General features: G+C 29.6%; 2 protein-coding genes across 2 annotated transcripts; one reads left to right on the top strand and one right to left on the bottom strand.

Moving 5' to 3' along the window:
- Nucleotides 1-15654: 15654 nt before the first annotated feature.
- BNAC08G02400D (cyclin-dependent protein kinase inhibitor SMR16) lies at nucleotides 15655-18164 on the top strand. Its single transcript, XM_048765661.1, has one exon. The coding sequence runs from the start codon at nucleotides 17706-17708 to the stop codon at nucleotides 18057-18059; it is 354 nt and encodes a 117-aa protein (XP_048621618.1). The 5' UTR covers nucleotides 15655-17705; the 3' UTR covers nucleotides 18060-18164.
- Nucleotides 18165-18444: 280 nt separating this feature from the next.
- Nucleotides 18445-20729, bottom strand: LOC106433188 (E3 ubiquitin-protein ligase WAV3-like). The gene is made up of 2 exons (XM_013874031.3): nucleotides 20530-20729; nucleotides 18445-20374 (listed from the first exon to the last, which is right to left on the bottom strand). Exons 1-2 carry the CDS (start codon nucleotides 20611-20613, stop codon nucleotides 18629-18631), a joined length of 1830 nt encoding a protein of 609 aa, XP_013729485.2. The 5' UTR covers nucleotides 20614-20729; the 3' UTR covers nucleotides 18445-18628.
- Between the last annotated feature and the right edge of the window lie 848 nt (nucleotides 20730-21577).

Here is a 21577-nt window from a genome sequence, read left to right on the forward strand (position 1 = left end):
AACATATAATGAAGGTCAAAGAGGTTTGGAACTTTTGTTGTCTTCGTTTCACTATAAAATAACAATTTTATAGAGGTTAGTCCACCAATTTAGGGAGTATTATGAAGTTTTACTTAATTAATTGACAAATAATTAAAACGATGCCCATGTACCATGAAAGAAAGTTTAATATACATTAATACAAATGTAGAATGTGTTTAGAAATTTTAAAACGACACTAAAGATCATAGGCTTCAGTATATAGAGCATTTACCGAAAAATTTAATATTTTCACATAGATTTTGAGAAAAATTCAAAAAAATAAAAATAATATTTTAATGCATAGTTGCATCCTTCACCAACATATGACTAAGTTCAAAAAGATTTGGAACTTTTGTTGTCTCCGTTTCTCAAGCAAATAACAATTTTATAGTGGTTAGTCCACCAATTTAGGACGTATAATGAAGTTTTACTAAATTAATTGACAAAAAATTAAAACGATGCCCATGTACCATGAAAGAGAGTTTGATATACATCAATACAAATGTAGAATGCGTTAAAAAAATTTAAAACAACACTAAAGATCATAGGCTTCAGTATATAGAACATTTACCGGAAAACTCAATATTTTCGTAAGGGTTAGTTAACATATAGATTTTGAAAAAAACTAAAAAATACGGAAATACTGTTTTAATGCATCGTTGCATCATTCACTAACATATGATGAAGGTCAAAGAGGTTTAGGGAGTATTATGAAGTTTTACTAAATTAATTGACAAAAAATTAAAATGAAGCCCATATAGCATGAAAGAGAGTTTAATATATATTAATACAAATATAGAATGTGTTTAGATATTTTAAAACAACACTAAAGATCACAGGCTTCAGTATATAAAGCAATTACCGAAAAACTCAATATTTTAGTAGGGTCACTTAGATTTTGAGAAAAATTCAAAAATATGAAAATACTGTTTTAATGCATAGTTGCATTCTTCACTAACATATGATAATGGTCAAAGAGGTTTAAAATCTTTGTTGTCTCCGCTTCTCTAGAAAATAGCGATTTTATAGTGGTTAGTCAACCAATTGAGGGAATATTATGAAGTTTTACTAAATTAATTGACAAAAAATAAAACGATGCCCATACACCATGAAAGAGAGTTTAATATAAATTAATACAAATGTAGAATGTGTTAGAAAATTAAAAACAACACTAAAGATCATATGCTTCAGTATATAGAGCATTTACCAAGAAAATCAATATTTTCGTAGGGGTTAGCACAAAGATTTTGAAAAAAATTAAAAAATATGAAAATACTGTTTTAATGCATAGCTGCATCCTTCACTAACGTATAATGAAGGTCAAAGAGGTTTGGAACGTTTGTTGTCTTCGTTTCTCAATAAAATAACAATTTTATAGAGGTTAGTCCACCAATTTATGGAGTATAACGAAGTTTTACTTAATTAATTGATAAAAAATTCAGACGATGCCCATGTACCATGAAAAAAGTTTAATATACATTAATACAAATGTATAATGTGTTTAGAAATTTTTAAACGACACTAAAGATCATAGGATTCGGTATATAGAGCATATACCGAAAAACTCAATATTTTCGTAGGGGTTAACACATAAATTTTGAGAAAAATTCAAAAACATGAAAATACTGTTTTAATGCATAGCTGCATCCTTCAATAACATATGATGAAGTTCAAAGAGGTCTTGAATTTTTGTTGTCTCCGTTTCTCTAGAAAATAGCGATTTTATGCAGGTTAGTCCACCAATTTAGGGAGTATTATGAAGTTTTACTAAATTAATTGACAAAAAAATAAAATGATGCCCATGTACCATGAAAGAGAGTTTGATATACGTTAATACAAATGTAGACTGTGTTTAGAAATTTTAAAACAACACTAAGGATCATAGGTTTCAGTATATAGAGCATTTTCCGAAAAACTCAATATTTTTGAAGGGGTACACATAGATTTTGAGAAAAATTCAAAAATATGAAAATACTGTTTTAATGCATAGATGCATCCTTCACTAATATATAATGAAGGTCAGAAGTTTAGAATCTTTGTTGTCTTCGTTTTTCTTGAAAATAGCGATTTTATAGTGGTTAGTCAACCAATTTAGGGAGTATTATGAAGTTTTACTAAATTAATTGACAAAAAATTAAAACAAAGACAATATACCATGAAAAAGAGTTTAATATATATTAATACAAATATAGAATGTGTTTAGATATTTTAAAACAACACTAAAGATCACAGGCTTCAGTATATAGAACAATTACCGAAAAACTCATATTAACACATAAATTTTGAAAAAAAATAAAAAATATGAAAATAGTGTTTTAATGCATAGTTGCATCCTTCACTAATATATGATGAAGGTCAAAGGGGTTTAGAATCTTTGTTGTCTTCGTTTTTCTAGGAAATAGCGATTTTATAGTGCTTAGTCAACCAATTTAGAGAGTATTATGAACTTTTGCTAAATTAATTGATAAAAAATTAAAATGATGCCCATACACCATGAAATAGAGTTTATTATACATTAATACAAATGTAGAATGTCTTAAGAAAATTTCAAACAACACTAAAGATCATAGGCTTCAGTATATAGAGCATTTACGGAAAAATTCAATATTTCGTACAGGTTAACACATAGATTTTGAAAAAAATTAAAAAGTACGAAAATATTGTTTTAATTCATAGTCGCATCCTTCTCTAACATATAATGAAGGTCAAAGAGGTTTGGAAGTTTTGTTGTCTTCGTTTAGTCCACCAATTTAGGAAGTAATATGAAGTTTTACTTAGTTAATTGACAAAAAAATAAAACGATGCCCACGTACCATGAAAGAAAATTTAATATACGTTAATACAAATGTAGAACGTATTTCGAAATTTTAAAACAACACTAAATACCATAGGCTTCATTATATAGAGCATATACCGAAAAACTCAATATTTTCGTAAAGGTTAACACTTAAATTTTGAGAAAAATTCAAAAATATGAAAATACTGTTTTAATGCATAATTGCATCCTTCACTAACATATGATGAAATTCAAAGAGATATGAAACTTTTTTTGTCTCCGTTTATCTAGAAAACAGCGATTTTCTAGTGGTTAGTCCACCAATTTAGGGAGTATTATGAAGTTTTACTAAATTAATTGACAAAAAAATTAAAATGATCCCCATGTACCTTAAAAGAGAGTTTAATATACGTTAATGCAAATGTAGAATGTGTTTAGAAATTTTAAAACAACACTAAAGATCATAGGTTTCAGTATATAGAGCATTTTCCGAAACACTCAATATTTTTGTAGGGGTATTCATAGATTTTGAGAAAAATTCAAAAATATGAGAATACTGTTTTAATGTATAGTTGCATCCTTCACTAACGTATGACTAAGTTCAAAAAGATTTGGAACTTTTGTTGTCTCCGTTTTTCAAGCAAATAACAACTTTATAGTGGTTAGTCCACCAATTTAGGGTGTATAATGAAGTTTTACTAAATTAATTGACAAAAAATTAAAACGATGTCCATGTACCATGAAAGATAATTTAATATACATCAATACAAATGTTGAATGTGTTAAGAAATTTTTAAAAAAACTAAAGATCATAGGCTTCATTATATAGAGCATTTACCGGAAAACTCAATATTTTCGTAGGAGTTAGTTAACACATAGATTTTGAAAAAAATTAAAAAATATGAACATACTGTTTTAATGCATAGTTGCATCATTCACTAACATATGATGACGGTAAATGAGGTTTAGAACCTTTGTTGTCTCCGTTTTTCTAGAAAATTGCGATTTTATAGTGGTTAGTCCACCAATTTAGGGAGTATTATGAAGTTTTACTAAATTAATTGACAAAAAATTAAAACGATGTCCATGTACCATGAAAGAGAGTTTATTATACATTAACACAAATTGAGAATGTTTTTAGAAATTTTAAAACAACATTGAAGATCTTAGGCTCCAGTATATAGAACATTTACAAAAAAACTCAATATTTTCGTTGGGGTTAACACATAGATTTTGAGAAAAATTCAAAAATATTAAAATACTATTTTAATGCATAGTTGCATCCTTCACTAACATATGATGAATGTCAAAGAGGTTTAGAATCTTTGTTGTTTTCGTTTTTCTAAAAAATAGCGATTTTATAGTTGTTAGTCAACCAATTTAGGGAGTATTATGAAGTTTTACTAAATTAATTTACAAAAAATTAAAGCGAAGCACATATACCATGAAAGAGAGTTTAATTTATATTAATACAAATATAGAACATGTTTAGATATTTTAAAACAACACTAAAGATCACATGCTTCAATATATAGAGCAATTACCGAAAATACATAGATTTTGAGAAAAATTAAAAAATATGAAAGTAATGTTTTAATGTATAGTTGCATCATTCACTTACATATGATGAAGGTCAAAGAGGTTTGAAACTTTTGTTGTCTCCGTTTTACTAGAAAATAGCGATTTTATAGTGGTTAGTCAACCAATTTATGGTTTATTATGAAGTTTTACTAAATTAATTGACAAAAAATTAAAACGATGTCTATGTACCATGAAAGATAGTTTGATATACATCACTAGAAATGTAGAATATGTTTAGAAATTTTAAAACAACACTAAAGATCATAGGCTTCAGTATATAGAGCATTTACCGAAAAATTCAATATTTTCACCTAGATTTTGAGAAAAAATAAAAAATATAAAAATACTGTTTTAATGCATAGTTGCATCCTTCACCAACATATGACTAAGTTCAAAAAGATTTGGAACTTTTGTTGTCTCCGTTTCTCAAGAAAATAACAAGTTTATAGTGGTTAGTCCACCAATTTATGGTGTATAATGAAGTTTTACTAAATTAATTGACAAAAAGTTAAAACGATGCCCATGTACCTTGAAATAGAGTTTAATATATATCAATACAAATGTAGAAGGTGTTAAGAAAATTTAAAACAACACTAAAGATCATAGGCTTCAGTATATAGAGCATTTACCGGAAAACTCAATATTTTCGTAGGGGTTAGTTAACACATAGATTTTGAAAAAAAACTAAATAATGCGAAAATATTGTTTTAATGCATAGTTGCATCATTCACTAACATATGATGAAGGTCAAAGAGGTTTAAAATCTTTGTTGTCTTCGTTTTTCTAGAAAATAGCGATTTTATAGTGATTAGTCAACCAATTTGGGGAGTATTACGAAGTTTTACTAAATTAATTGAAAAAAAATTAAAACGATGCCCATGTACAATGAAAGAAAGTTTAATATACATCAATACAAATGTAGAATGTGGTTAGAAATTTTAAAACGACACTAAAGGTCATAGGCTTCAGTATATAGAGCATTTACCGAAAAATTCAATATTTTCACATAGATTTTGAGAAAAAAATCAAAAATATAAAAATATTGTTTTAATGCATAGTTGTATCCTTCACCAACATATGACTAACTTCAAAAAGATTTGAAACTTTTGTTGTCACCGTTTCTCAAGCAAATAACAATTTTATAGTAGTTAGTCCACCAATTTAGGACGTATAATGAAGTTTTACTAAATTAATTGACAAAAAATTAAAACGATGCACATGTACCATGAAATAGAGTTTAATATACATCAATACAAATGTAGAATGTGTTAAAAAAATTTAAAACAACACTAAAGATCATAGGCTTCAGTATATAGAGCATTTACCGGAAAACTCAATATTTTCGTAGGGGGTTAGTTAACACATAGATTTTGAAAAAAACTAAAAAATACGAAAATACTGTTTAAATGCATAGTTGCATCATTCACTAACATATGATGAATGTCAAAGAGGTTTAGAATGTTTATTGTCTTCGTTTTTCTAGAAAATAGCGATTTTATAGTGGTTAGTCAACCAATTTAAGGAGTATTATGAAGTTTTAATAAATTAATTGACAAAAAATTAAAATGAAGTTCATATACCACGAAAGAGAGTTTAATATATATTAATACAAATATAGAATGTGTTTAGATATTTTAAAACAACACTAAAGATCACAGACTTCAGTATATAAAGCAATTACCGAAAAACTCAATATTTTCGTAGGGACACATAGATTTTGATAAAAATTCAAAAATATGAAAATACTGTTTTAATGCATAGTTGCATCTTTCACTAACATATGATGAAGGGCAAAGAGGTTTAGAATCTTTGTTGTCTCCGTTTCTCTAGAAAATAACGATTTAATAGTGGTTAGTCAACCAATTTAGGGTGTATTATGAAGTTTTACTTAATTAATTGACAAAAAAAATTAAAACGATGCCCATACACCATGAAAGAGAGTTTATTATACATTAATATAAATGTAGAATGTGTTAGAAAATTTAAAACAACACTAAAGATCATATGCTTTAGTATATAGAGCATTTACCGAGAAATTCAATATTTTCGTCGGGGTTAACACAAAAAGTTTGAAAAAATTAAAAAACATGAAAATACTGTTTTAATGCATAGCTGCATCCTTCACTAACATATAATGAAGGTCAAAGGGGTTTGGAACTTTTGTTGTCTTCCTTTCTCTATAAAATAACAATTTTATAGAGGTTATTCCACCAATTTAGGGAGTATTATTAAGTTTTACTTAATTAATTGACAAAAAATTGAAACGATGCCCATGTACCATGGAAGAAAGTTTAATATACATTAATACAAATGTAGAATGTGTTTAGAAATTTTAAAACGACACTAAAGATCATAGGCTTCAATATATAGAGCATTTACCGAAAAATTTAATATTTTCACATAGATTTTGAGAAAAAATCAAAAAAATAAAAATACTATTTTAATGCATAGTTGCATCCTTCACCAACATATGACTAAGTTCAAAAAAATTTGAAACTTTTGTTGTCTCCGTTTCTCGAGCAAATAACAATTTTATAGTGATTAGTCCACTAATTTAGGGTGTACAATGAAGTTTTACTAAATTAATTGACAAAAATCAAAACGATGTCCATGTACCATGAAAGAGAGTTTGATATACATCAATACAAATGTCGAATGTGTTAAGAAAATTTAAAACAACAGTAAAGATCATAGGCTTCAGTATATAGAGCATTTACCGGAAAACTCAATATTTAGATTTTGAAAAAAACTAAAAAATACGAAAATACTCTTTTAGTGCATAGTTGCATCCTTCACTAACATATGATGAAGGTAAAAGAGATTTAGAATCTTTGTTGTCTTCGTTTTTTCCTGAAAATAACGATTTTATAGTAGTTAGTCAACCAATTTAGGGAGTATTATGAAGTTTTACTAAATTAATTGACAAAAAATTAAAATTAATCCCATATAGAATGAAAGAGAGTTTAATATATATTAATACAAATATAGAATGTGTTTAGATATTTTAAAACAACACTAAAGATCACAGACTTCAGTATATAAAGCAATTACCGAAAAACACAATATTTTCGTAGGGACACATAGATTTTGAGAAATATTCAAATATATGAAAATATTGTTTTAATGCATAGTTGCATCCTTCACTAACATATGATGAAGGTCAAAGAGGTTTAGAATCTTTGTTGTCTCCGCTTCTCTTGAAAATAGCGATTTTATAGTGGTTAGTCAACCAATTTAGAGAGTATTATGAACTTTTGCTAAATTAATTGACAACAAATTAAAATGATGCCCATACACCATGAAAGAGAGTTTATTATACATTAATACAAATGTATAATGTGTTAGAAAATTTAAAACAACACTAAAGATCATATGCTTCGGTATATAGAGCATTTACCGAGAAATTCAATATTTTCGTAGGGGTTAGCACAAAGATTTTGAAAAAAAATAAAAAATATAAAAATACTGTTTTAATGCATAGCTGCATCCTTCACTAACGTATAATGAAGGTCAAAGAGGTTTGAAACGTTTGTTGTCTTCGTTTCTCTATAAAATAACAATTTTATAGAGGTTAGTCCACCAATTTTGGGAGTATTATGAAGTTTTACTTAATTAATTGACAAAAAATTAAAAAGATGCCCATGTACCACGACAGAAAGTTTAATATACATTAATACAAATGTAGAATGTGTTTAGAAATTTTAAAACGACACTAAAGATCATAGGCTTCAGTATATAGAGCATATACCGAAAAACTCAATATTTTCGTAGGGGGTTAACACATAAATTTTGAGAAAAATTCAAAAATATGAAAGTACTGTTTTAATGCATAGTTGCATCCTTCACTAACATATGATGAAGTTCAAAGAGGTATTGAACTTTTGTTGTCTCCGTTTCTCTAGAAAATAGCGATTTTGTAGTGGTTAGTCCACCAATTTAGGGAGTATTATGAAGTTTTACTAAATTAATTGACAAAAAATTAAAATGATGCCCATGTACCTTGAAAGAGAGTTTAATATACGTTAATACAAATGTAGACTGTGTTTAGAAATTTTAAAACAACACTAAAGATCATAGGCTTCAGTATATAGAGCATTTTCTGAAAAACTCAATATTTTTGTATGGGTACAAATAGATTTTGAAAAAAATTCAAAAATATGAAAATACTGTTTTAATGCATAGTTGCATCCTTCACTAACATATGATGAAGTTCAAAGAGGTCTTGAACTTTAGTTGTCTCCGTTTCTCTAGAAAATAGCGATTTTATAGTGGTTAGTCCACCAATTTAAGTAGTATATTATGAAGTTTTACTAAATTAATTGACAAAAAAATTAAAATGATGTCCATGTACCTTGAAATAGAGTTTAATATACATTAATGCAAATGTAGAATGTGTTTAGAAATTTTAAAACAACACTAAAAGTCATAGGCTTCAGTATATAGAGCATTTTCCGAAACACTCAATATTTTCGTAGGGGTAAACATAGATTTTGAGAAAAATTCAAAAATATGAAAATACTGTTTTAATGTATAGTTGCATCCTTCACTAACATATGATGAATGTCAAAGAGGTTTGAAACTTTTGTTGTCTCCGTTTTTCTGGAAAATTACGATTTTATAGTGGTTAGTCCACCAATTTAGGGTGTATTATGAAGTTTTACTAAATTAATTGACAAAAGATTAAAACGATGTCCATGTACCATGAAAAAGAATTTAATATACATCAATAAAAATGTAGAATGTGTTTAGAATTTTTTAACAACACTAAAGAATATAGGCTTAAGTATATAGAGCATTTACCGAATAATTCAATATTTTTGAAGGGGTTAACACATAGATTTTGAGAAAAAATCAAAAATATGAAAATATTGTTTTAATGCATAGTTGCATCCTTAACTAACATATTACGAAGGTCAAAGAGGTTTGAAACTTTTGTCTCCGTTTCTCGGGAAAATAGCGATTTTATAGTGGTTATTCCATCAATTTAGGGAGTATTACGAAGTTTTTACTAAATTAATTGAAACAAAATTTAAACAATGTCCATGTATCGTGAAAGAGACTTTAATATACATTAATACAAATTTAGAATGTGTTTAGAAATTTTAAAACAACATTGAAAATCATAGGCTTCATTATATAGAACATTTACCAAAAAACTCAATATTTTCGTTAGAGTTAACACATAGATTTTGAGAAAAATTCAAAAATATGAAAATACTATTTTAATGCATTGTTGCATCATTAATTAATATATAGTGGAGGTCAAAGAGGTTTGGATTTTTTGTTGTCTCCGTTTCTCTAGAAAACAACACTAAAACAGTATATAGAGCATTTAACGAAAATTTCAATCTTTTCGTAGCGGTTAACACATACATTTTGAGAAAACTCAAAAATATGAAAATACTGTTTTAATGCATAGTTGCATCCTTAAGTAACATATGATGAAGGTCAAAGAGGTTTGGAACTTTTGTTGTCTCCGTTTCTCTGGAAAATAACGATTTTGTAGTGGTTATTCCATCAATTTAGGGAGTATTACGAAGTTTTTACTAAATTAATTGAAAACAAATTAAAACAATGTCCATGTACCGTGAAAAGAGTTTAATATACATTAATACAAATTTAGAATGTGTTTAGAAATTTTAAAACAACATTGAAAATCATAGGCTTCAGTCTGTAGAACATTTACCAAAAAACTCAATATTTTCGTTAGGGTTAACACATAGATTTTGAGAAAAATTCAAAAATATGAAAGTACTATTTTAATGCATTGTTGCATCATTCATTAACATATAGTGGAGGTGAAAGAGGATTGTATTTTTTGTTGTCTCTGTTTCTCTAGAAAATAACTTTTTTATAGTAGTTAGTCCACCAATTTAGGGAGTATTATGAAGTTTTACTAAATTAATTGACAAAAAATTAAAATGATGTCCATGTACCACGAAAGAGAGTTTAATATATATTAATACAAATGTAGAATGTGTTTAGAAATTTTAAAACAACACTAAAGATCATAGGCTTCTGTATATAGAGCATTCACCCAAAAACTCAATATTTTCGCAGGGACATAGATTTTGGGAAAACAAATTCAAAAATATGAAAATACTGTTTTAATGCATAGTTGTATCCTTCACTAACATAATATGAAGGTCAAAAAGGTTTGGAACTTTTGTTGTCTCCGTTTCTTTAGAAAATAGCGATTTTATATTGGTAGTCCACTAATTTAGGGAGTATTATGAAGTTTTACTAAATTAATTAACAAAAAATTAAAATGATGCCCATGTACCATGAAAGAGAGTTTAATATACATTAATACAAATGTAGAATGTGTTTAGAAATTTTAAAACAACACTAAAGATCGTAGGCATCGTTATATCGAGCATTTACCGAAAAACTCAATATTTTCAAAGGGGGTTAACATATAGATTTTGAGAAAAATTCAAAAATATGAAAATACTGTTTTAATGCATAGTTGCATCATTCACTAACATATGATGAAGGTCAAAGAGGTTTGGAACTTTTGTTGTCTCCGTTTCTCTAGAAAATAGCGATTTTATATTGGCTAGTCCACCAATTTAGGGAGTATTATGAAGTTTTACTAAATTAATTGACAAAAAATTAAAATGATGCCCATGTACCATGAAAGAGAGTTTAATATACATTAATACAAATGTAGAATGTGGTTAGAAATTTTAAAACAACACTAAAGATCATAGGTTTCGTTATATAGAGAATTTACCAAAAAAACTCAATATTTTCGTAGGGAACACATAGATTTTGAGAAAAAAAATTCAAAAATATGAAAATACTTTTTTAATGCATAGTTGCATCCTTCACTAACATATGATGAAGGCTAAAGAGGTTTACAACCTTTGTTGTCTCCGTTTTTCTAGAAAATAGCGATTTTATAGTGGTTAGTCCACCTATTTAGGGAGTATTATGAAGTTTTACTAAATTAATTGACAAAAAAAATAAAATGATGCCCATGTACCATGAAATAAAGTTTAATATACATTAATACAAATGTAGAATGTGTTTAGAAATTTTAAAACAACACTAAAGATCATAGGCTTCAGTATATAGAGCATTTACCGAAAAACTCAATTTTTTCGTAGGGGTACACATAGATTTTGAGAAAAAAAATTCAAAAATATGAAAATACTGTTTTAATGCATAGTTGCATCCTTCACTAACATATTATGAATGTCAAATAGGTTTGGAACTTTTGTTGTCTCCGTTTCTCTAGAAAATAGCGATTTTATATTGGTTAGTCCACTAATCCCCTATATATTAATTAAGAAGCATTTGAAAAATTAGAACCTTAATTTTGTATTAATTAAAAAAAACCTCAAATCCTAGGTGACACTCTAAATGCCTTCTAAATTCTATTTCAAAGAATTCTAGAGCATCTAATATAAAGTATAGTTTCATCTAATGGTGTCACATTATTCCATAATTATATAACACCAGAGAACATTATATTAACCTAAAATATATGAAGTGTGTATTTTTTCCTTAAATAAAGGCTACGGAATTACCTAATATGATTTACATATATACGGGAATTAATGATTATGAATAATAAAGATTTGATAACAATTTTTGCATCCTTCTTCATTTTTGTTAAATTTATATTATTAAAAAAAATTAAACAATCACATTAACAATATAATAAAAAAATTAGATTTTTTCTTATATGTTATATTTTCAATTTTTTAAAATGACTTTAAATTACAAAATAAAGAAACCTTTATATGTTATATATATTTTTTAAACGACTTTAAAATACAAAAATGAGTACACCTTATATGTTATATTTTTCTTATATGTTAGAATTTTCTTATATGCTATATTTTGAATTTTTTTAAAACGACTTTAAATTACAAAAATGTAAGTTTTCCTTAAGTATACGACTAAAAACATTAAAATGACATGTATCAATTCGATGGTTGATTTGAAAGCTTTCAAAACCATATGGAAGATAAAAGTCAAAATAATTCAACTGTGAAAACAATACTGTTCACTTTTTTCAAGAATGTGTTCGCTGGAAAAAAATAAGATTTTTATGTCATAATTTGTTTAATGTCTACTAGAGAACATTATATTAACCTAAAATATAAGAAGTGTGTATTCTTTCCTTAAATAAAAGCTACAAAATTACCTAATATGATTTGCATATATATGACAATTAATGATTATGAATAATAAAGATTTGATAACATTAACTATATAATAAAAAATTAGATTTTTTCTTATATGTTATATTTTGAATTTTTTAAAATGACTTTAAATTACAAAAATGAGGAAACCTTATATGTTTTTTTTTTAAAACGACTTTAAAATACAAAAATGAGGACACCTTATATGTTAGATTTTTTCTTATATGTTATATTTTGAATTTTTTTTAAACAACTTTAAATTACAAAAATGTAAGTTTTCCTTAAGTATACGACTAAAAACATTAAAATGACATGTATCAGTCCGATGGTTGATTTGAAAGCTTTCAAAACCATATGCAAGTTAAAAGTCAAAATAATTCAACTGTGAAAACAATACTATTCACTTTTTCAAAATTGTGTTCGAGGAAAAAAATAAGGTTTTTATGTCATAATTTGTATAATGTCCACTAGAGAACATTATATTAACTTAAAATATAAGAAGTGTGTATTCGTTCCCTAAATAAAAGCTACGAAATTACCTAATATGATTTACATATATATGTCAATTAATGATTATGAATAATAAAGATTTGATAACAATTTTTGCATCCTTCTTCTTTTTCTTTAATTTTATATTATTAAAAAAAATAAACAATCACATTAACCATATATTAAAAAATTAGATTTTTTCTTATATGTTATATTTTGAATTTTTTAAAATGACTTTAAATTACAAAAATGAGAAAACCTTATATGTTATATTTTTTAAAAACGACTTTAAAATACAAAAATGAGGACACCTTATATGTTAGATTTTTCTTATATGTTAGATTTTTTCTTAGATATTATATTTTGAATTTTTTAAAACGACTTTAAATTACAAAAATGTAAGTTTTCCTTAAGTATACGACTAAAAACATTAAAATGACATGTATCAATTCGATGGTTGATTTGAAAGCTTTCAAAACCATATGGAAGATAAAAGTCAAAATAATTCAACTGTGAAAACAATACTGTTCACTTTTTTCAAGAATGTGTTCGATGGAAAAAATAAGGTTTTTATGTCATAATTTGTTTAATGTCCAATCCGATCAACCCATGATGTATTAATTATAGTTTTGTTCCATTATTTTTAATAAAAATTGATCCGATCCATCGGAAAGAAATTATATAATAACAACAAAAAATATTTTATATATATAAATAAAATGATCACATATATAAAAAAAACTATCGATAATATATACAAATAAACTCATCCTGCGCAAGGCACAGGTCTTATCCTAGTTTAGGGAGTATTATGAAGTTTTACTAAATTAATTGACAAAAAATTAAAACGATGCTCATGTACCATGAAAGAGAGTTTAATATACATTAATACAAATGTAGAATGTGTTTAGAAATTTTAAAACAATACTAAAGATCATAGGCTTCGTTATATAGAGCATTTACCGAAAAACTCAATATTTTCAATGGGGGTTAACACATAGATTTTGAGAAAAATTCAAAAATATGAAAATACTGTTTTAATGCATAGTTGCATCTTTCACTAACATATGATGAAGGTCAAAGAGGTTTGGAACTTTTGTTGTCTCCGCTTCTCTAGACAACAACGATTTTATATTTGTTAGTCCACTAATTTAGGGACTATTATGAAGTTTTACTAAATTAATTGACAAAACATTAAAACGATGCTCATGTACCATGAAAGAAAGTTTAATATATTAATACAAATGTAGAATGTGTTTAGAAATTTTAAAACAACACTAAAGATCATAAGCTTCGTTATATAGAGAGTTTACCGAAAAACTCAATATTTTAGTAGGGAACACATAGATTTTGGGAAAAAAATTCAAAAATATGAAAATACTGTTTTAATGCATAGTTGCATCATATGCTAGTCACTAGCATATGATGAAGATCAAAGAGATTTAGAACCTTTGTTGTCTCATTTTTCTAGAAAATAGTGATTTTATAGTGGTTACTCCACCAATTTAGGGAGTATTATGAAGTTTACTATATTAATTGAAAAAATTAAAACGATTTCATGTACCTTGAAAGATAGTTTAATATATATTAATACAAATGTAGAATGTGTTTAAATTTTTTAAAAAAACACTAAAGATCATAGGCTTCAGTGTATAGAGCATTTACCGAAAAATTCAATATTTTCGTAGGGGTTAAACCCATAGATTTTGAGAAAAATTCAAAAATATGAAAATACTATTTTAATGCATAGTTGCATCCTTCACTAACAGCGATTTAGAGTTTGGAGTTTTTGTTGTCTCCGTTTCTCTAGAAAATAGCGATTTTATATTGGTTAGTCCACCAATTTAAGAATTTTAATATACGTTAATAAAAATTGACATATGAAATTATAAACACATGGACCTTTTAAAATTTAAATGACTACCTTCATAACTAGATAGAAAATAAGATTCTATATTAACAGATCAGATTGCATTTCCGTGTTTTAACTTTGGTCAAAATTAATAAAGGTGATATATTTAACATTAATTGCATGGTATAATGTCTGTGTTGGGTAAGTTGGGTTAATACGTATGATAACAATAAAATACAAACGGTTAGGGAAAAAGTGAGTGTTTTGAAAACCGAACCGGCAGGTCAGACCGGTTGCACTGTGATTCAGCTTTTTTCGAGTTTATTAAAAACTTGATTTGAGTTAAACCAGCAAGCCCGGTTAAAAACCGGTGAAATTCACTAAAACCGCTAACCCGGTTCGATATTAAAACCCGATTTTTTCAAATTCAAGTTAAAAATATAAAAAATCTACAAATTTTAAAAATATTTCATAAGAATTTCATATTGTTTTAAATATTTATTTAAATAAATTATTTTTCATTATATTTAATATTATTTTCAAGTTTTTTTTTTATTTTCATATTATTTTTAGATTCTAACAATAAAATAAATTTTATAAAATAGTTTGATACTTATATATATATATATACATAGTTACTTAATCTAAAATTAAATTAAACTTAAAAATCCAGCTGAACCGGTTGGACCGATTCGACCATTGACCCAACTACAATGCCGAGTCAGTCGGGCGGACCCAGTAAGACCCAAGTGGGGTCAGATGACACCCCTAAAACAGTGAAATAAATAAAATTGTAGTGGTTTTCTTGAAGGATCTGTAGCAAAACTGGTTCTTTGGTACCCTTTGACACCACAAATAATCCAGGTTCAAACCTCAGTGACACCATATTTTGTTAATTTTTTGAAATTCAGATATATCTGACCCCAGTAAAGTCAAGTTCTGGGACCGCCACTGGTCAGTGTGTGGTCCGTTTTTCAAAACATTGGAAAAAGTTTAGCTAGGCATATCATGTGTTTGTATGTCTACTATGCTAGACTCGCACGTACTTGTATATATTCGATACTATGAACTCGGCATGAGATCCACTTGTATTGAAATTTTATGCAATAGGATGTTAAAGCATATTATAGACTAATCGGAGTCCTTCGCGTTGGTTTTAAAGTCGGTCATGCATGTTGGGTTCATATGTAATGATGATATGAAAAGGATAAATATAACGGCCGGTAAAGAAGAAGATACAAAATCACCATAATGTGTGAAAACTGAACCCATTAACGACAATAAATAAACATGTTCAACTAAAAGGTTTTAAAGAATCAAATCCAGTAATAATTAAATCTCCCATTTTCAAAAAATATAAAATAATTAAATCTCCCAAAACCAAAACATGAAAAACACCACACATGCATACAGGTAACGATGCACTCGTTTTTTAGTCTTTGTATTAACAATAAAATCACCAGCCCAACATTCCGACCCTTAGGTGCAGACCATAAAAATCTTGTGGGTTCATATATGTCTGACCCTAGCGAAACGATGTACGTTTTCTTTCAACTCTTGTCATCGATTTAGTTGTTATCTGATGATATTTTCGTTTTGATGACTAAATATAAGAGTAGATTGATTACATATGTTCTTTTATAAGGTTCTTTTTTTTATTATATATAATAACATATCAACAAATGTGTTTAACTAAAAGTACAAAAGATTTTTTTCCTATAGAGATAAAGATTACCTCCACATGTTTTCCTATAAACAGCAAATTAATAACTATTATGCAAGATTTGTTTACATATTAGTAATTATTATGTTTGGACTGGAAAGATTCCGAAATAATATGATGCCTATATTAGCACTTAAAATTGTACTTTCCATTTAAATTTTATTTATAAGATTATGAATATTTGCACACGGATTTAAATAAAACATCAAATCGGTAGAGTTTCAAAAAATTGATTAGGTTGTAAACCATAAACACTAATTAAATTACATACTAACTAAACTGAAATTAAATTTGCACCCAAAACCAATTATTTTAAAGAGTTTGAGATAATAAAATTGGATCTGTTTAACCAATAAAAAAATTGGGTATAATAATTAAATGGGCCAAGAATGATTTTTCTTATGTTTCTCCATTTCTCCAGATTATAAAACATTAAAATCCCTAAAAAAAGGCGCAAAGGTAAACAAAAGTGGCTGTGAAAAGGATAAACAAAAAAAGTTACAGAAGACCTCACGACTCAAAGGTATGATTTCTTCTCCCTCTTTTTATCTTCTTTGAATTGAAGCATCTTACTGATAAATGCCTAAACCTTTTAATAAGCTTCGATGGTTCGTACCATCTAATTTCTCGTATCAAATTGTCCATTTAGATTAGATTCTATCCAGCTATGGCACTAGGTTATGCCTTTGTTGTACATCCACTAACACTTGCTTTCTCATATCGTGAGGAGGGAAGAAAACACTGATATTATACAAATCGTTGCGTGGATAATTTTTTCCTTGTTGTGATTACTCGGCCTTCGTAGTTGGTAACGAAACTCGTGAGTTGTTTCATGTTCTTGATATCAAATTATCAATCATTTGTATGTTAGTACATCTTATTGTACACTTCTATTAGACTATTACATCAAACTCCTACGTCTATGATTATACAAAAACTAGCAACTTCGTGATGATGAACTTTGCTATTTATTTACTGGGGTTTGAACATGATAAGAAGATTCTGATGGAAATTAGGTGGCTAGTGAAAAGAAAAATTAACTTGTATGATTGTTATATATACATATGACTGTTTACTTTTTTTCTGTCTAGATACTATAACAACAAGATGAATAATGAAGATCGATGGGAAGTTTTAGAAAACTCCACTGAAGAAGTAACAACATATGTGGAACCCATGTCTCCTCTCTCTAGACGAGACAGTGGATTCATTGCACTCTCTCCACTCTGTGACCACTACAACAATCAGATGAGGATTGATTCTCCTACAACTTGTTCAGATGAAGAAATCATTGAGTCTCTGTATCAAAACCTCTTTAGCATTGTTCTCTGTCTTCAACTAGAGGAGTCTGGTAATGATGGTTCCAACACACACCTGTCTCCGCCTTGCCCTGGAGCTCCATTGAAGCTTACAAGGTTTTCAAGAAACATGGATCCAGGATTCCAAAGAAAGCTCTTCTAACATTGGAGTTAACTTTAGTCTTGTTATGTTGTTGCACAAAGATCTTGTGGTAATTTGTATACTATTTGTACTAAGTTGGATTGTTTATTTGAAAAATGTCTTTTATTGTTTATTTGAAAAATGTCTTTTAAGAAAAAAGAAAAACAGCACTTGTCCCACAAAAGAAACCATGTCCCCCTAGAGATCAGACTGAGCCAACTCAGTTTTTATAAAATTATTTCGATGAATTATAAAACTAGATACAAAAATAATTAAACAAATTTATGGATTGGACTAATACTAAATTATGATTAAGTAATTTTAAACTTATTTGAATCGCATAATAATCGGATTTAAAAAAAAATTGTTTCGACTATGATTGATTTTCGGCCAAGGCATACGCATAAACCAATTTTTAAAACATTTTTAACTTCATCAAATCTGAAATGACTTCTGAAAAAAAAAACAGCAATTGTCCCATAGAGATCAGACTGAACCAACTCAGTTTTTAATCAAACCATATAAAACCAAACAAGCAAAGCAAAGCAATCAACACACAACCATTATAACTAGTCTCTTTTCTCTCAAATTCAGCTTCGGTCTCGACGAGCAGGAGACGGTTTAGGGCTTTTAATCCCCAGCTCCTGAGACCTACTCACCATTCTAGCCATTGAAGGCGTCTGATAAGCCTGCGGCGCGGCCGACCCGCATACGGGTTCACGAGCCGTTGCCCTTTGTGCCGAATGCGAGCTCATGCTAGAGAAAGCATAGGCTCGACCTGATCTCTCGTACATCCTCCTGCTAGTCATCCTCTCTTGCAAAGCACCAAGCTCTGAAGACAGCGACAGACAAAGCCCATCTCTGGCCCGAGCAGACTGCGTCTCTGCCAACTCCCTCTCACGGTTCCTCAGAATCCCAACCGCCCCCTCCAGGTCACCACCGTCCGCTAAAACCCTAGCCTCAGACATAGCTTCTGACACAAGGAACCTGTTTAGCTGCCTGTCAACCTCTACAGACACAACTTCTTCTCCCGTCAGCTGCTCCGGCCTTTGAATGCTAAGCTCTCCCGACTCCACGCGGACTATCTCTCTGCTTACAGCATCTTTATAAACGCATCTGATCTTCACCAACGGCATCGACTCGTCCTCGCAACGAGGGATCTCGAGAATCACGAGGAAGTCTCTTTCTTCTTCTGCGTACATGTCGCCAACATCGATCTTGGCGGTTCTCCCATCAGACGAGACTCTGCTTCTATAGCTTCCTGCTTTGATAGAAGATATCTTCAGCCCTTCCTCGTGAAGGCACTCGATCTCAACGACTTGGTCAAGAGCCACAACGCTGAGAAGCCCGCCAATGCACTGCGCGAACGCGTCCCGAATCACGGTCTCCGTCTCGATGAACGAGAAGGTACCGCTCGAGACTTGCGAGATAGTGTGCATCAGCTCGGCGTCGTGATCAGCGCCGAACCCGAATGTATGTATCGGAATCCGAGAACTCGGAATCAGACACTGGTAATCAGCTCTTGGACGAACCAGAGAATGAGAATGAGAATGAGAATGAGAATGAGAGCGAGAAAGAGTGAAGTTATCCTGCCCATCAGACAACAGCATCATCCCTGAGACAGGGTTCTTCCACCTCCTATCCTCAATCACTCTAGCACCAATCTTGAGCCCTTCCGCGATGTTGGTCCCGCCGCCAGCGACCAGGGAGTTAACAGCCTGGATTGCCTCGCGCTTTCCCCTCTCAGACATGAGCCTGAGAGGGAACAGCCGGCGAGCGCCGGAGGAGAAGGCAATCACTGAAAGCCTATCCGTCTCGCCGAGATTATCAATCACAAACGCAACAGCGTTTTTCAAAAGGTGCAGCTTCGTTCCTTCCATGCTACCACTCACATCAAGAACCGCGATGAGATCCAAAGGCGCACGTGTTGCTGGTCTATCATCACTCGCTCCCTCCGCGGCCTTGAGATGAACCAGAACAGCGAAATCGACGCGAGCAACAGACTTCTCAACCGCGGAGACTTGTGGGAGAAGTTTAATCTCCAGAGCTTGATGTTCAGCAGCAACACCAGAAGGCTGACTCACTGCTACTCCATGAGGTAAAGGCTCATCATCTTCAAAACCGGTTTGAACCGGAAAGGTAGGGGCAGGGACAACACGGTCATTAACAAACAAAGGGACTTGTTTCCACTCGGTTCTACACAAAGGGCAGATCCTGTTGCCGTGTTTCACGTTGGAGGTGATGCAACCGAAGTGGAACGAATGTGAGCACTCTGCAGTAAATATTGCTTTGCCGTCTTCCTGCCTAATCTCATCTAAACAAATCGCGCATTTACTCTGCAAAATTTCACAAAAAAAAAAAAACAATACAATCTTTAACCCTAACCCTAACCCTAATTGAGACGATCGGTGGATTAAAAACCCTAAAATAGTCATAACCTTTACTTTCGGTTACAGAGATAATAAGAGTCATAAAGGAGAAGAGAGCGAACCTTAGAGAAAGGGAGGCCTGAAGAAGAAGTAGAGCGAGGAGGAGGAGGAGACGAAGGATCGGGAGAGTTTTTTGGGTTCTCCATTCTCTTAAGAGTAGATGAAATCAAAGGGGAGTTTCGATGGATAAAGTTTTGATCACAAAGACTAGAGAAGGAAGGAAGGAAGAAGCGGTTGCCGAAGGAAGAAGAAAGCGAATTGTTCAATTTTATAAGACTTTTAAGTATGTATATAATAATTTAGTAAATATCGGTCAACTGTTTATTATACTTTTTACTCATGTCAATTTTGAGATAAAATCGTATCTAAGTATATTTATTGTTTTTTCTTTTTTTGAGAAAGGGTTTAACTACATTTATTGTTACAAATACCTTATTTTACTCCTCCTAATTGCAAATTTATAAGTGATAGATATTATTAGTTTAAAAAATTGTACAATTTACACTTTGATGCTATATACTAAAATAAGTAATTAGAGAAAATAAATCTTTGGAAAGCATTTGTCTTATTAAATACATTCTTAAATGTTTAATTAAGAAAAGTTGATCCGTTAGGTAAAAGTAAAACATTATACTTTTCTAAAAGTTCTAGCTTTAGTTTAGTCGCTTAAGTTAACGTGTAAGTAAACTAAACGACAGCGTTTAGCTGTAACCCAATGGGTTTAATATTTTGGTCTTAGCGTGCGTCTATTTGTTGACTCTGGCCCAAGCCTACTTAATTTACATTTGTTCGTAAGTTTTCTTAATCAAAATGAAACTCTAAGTTTGAGGATCTTCGTGAGCCTAATCATATCATTAGCCCACTATCATTTAATTTGGAAGAGTGATTACATATGCCATAAATTGCGAAGGCCCTTTCTCCCCGTTCTCGTGTAACTGATGTTTGTGAATTGTGATATACAATTTGGCTTCAGACGAATAGTCGATGATAATAAACACATGTGCCAACAAAACTTTAAATCTTATTTTTATTCTTTAGAAATAACATTTTTGTGCTAATTATCTATACATAACTATACTTTTACGTTATCAGCAATAGTTTTTGAATACT

Source organism: Brassica napus, chromosome C8, assembly GCF_020379485.1.
Source record: "Brassica napus cultivar Da-Ae chromosome C8, Da-Ae, whole genome shotgun sequence".
In the NCBI taxonomy this organism is placed as follows: Eukaryota; Viridiplantae; Streptophyta; class Magnoliopsida; order Brassicales; family Brassicaceae; genus Brassica; species Brassica napus.

Excerpts from the sequence above, each read along its gene's own strand:
- LOC106433188 (XM_013874031.3), bottom strand. The coding sequence starts at position 20,613 with ATGGAGAACCCAAAAAACTCTCCCGATCCTTCGTCTCCTCCTCCTCCT. Across the intron at positions 20,375-20,529 it reads CAGGCCTCCCTTTCTCTAAG|AGTAAATGCGCGATTTGTTT; the intron begins GTTCGCTCTCTT and ends GAAATTTTGCAG.
- BNAC08G02400D (XM_048765661.1), top strand. The coding sequence starts at position 17,706 with ATGAATAATGAAGATCGATGGGAAGTTTTAGAAAACTCCACTGAAGAA.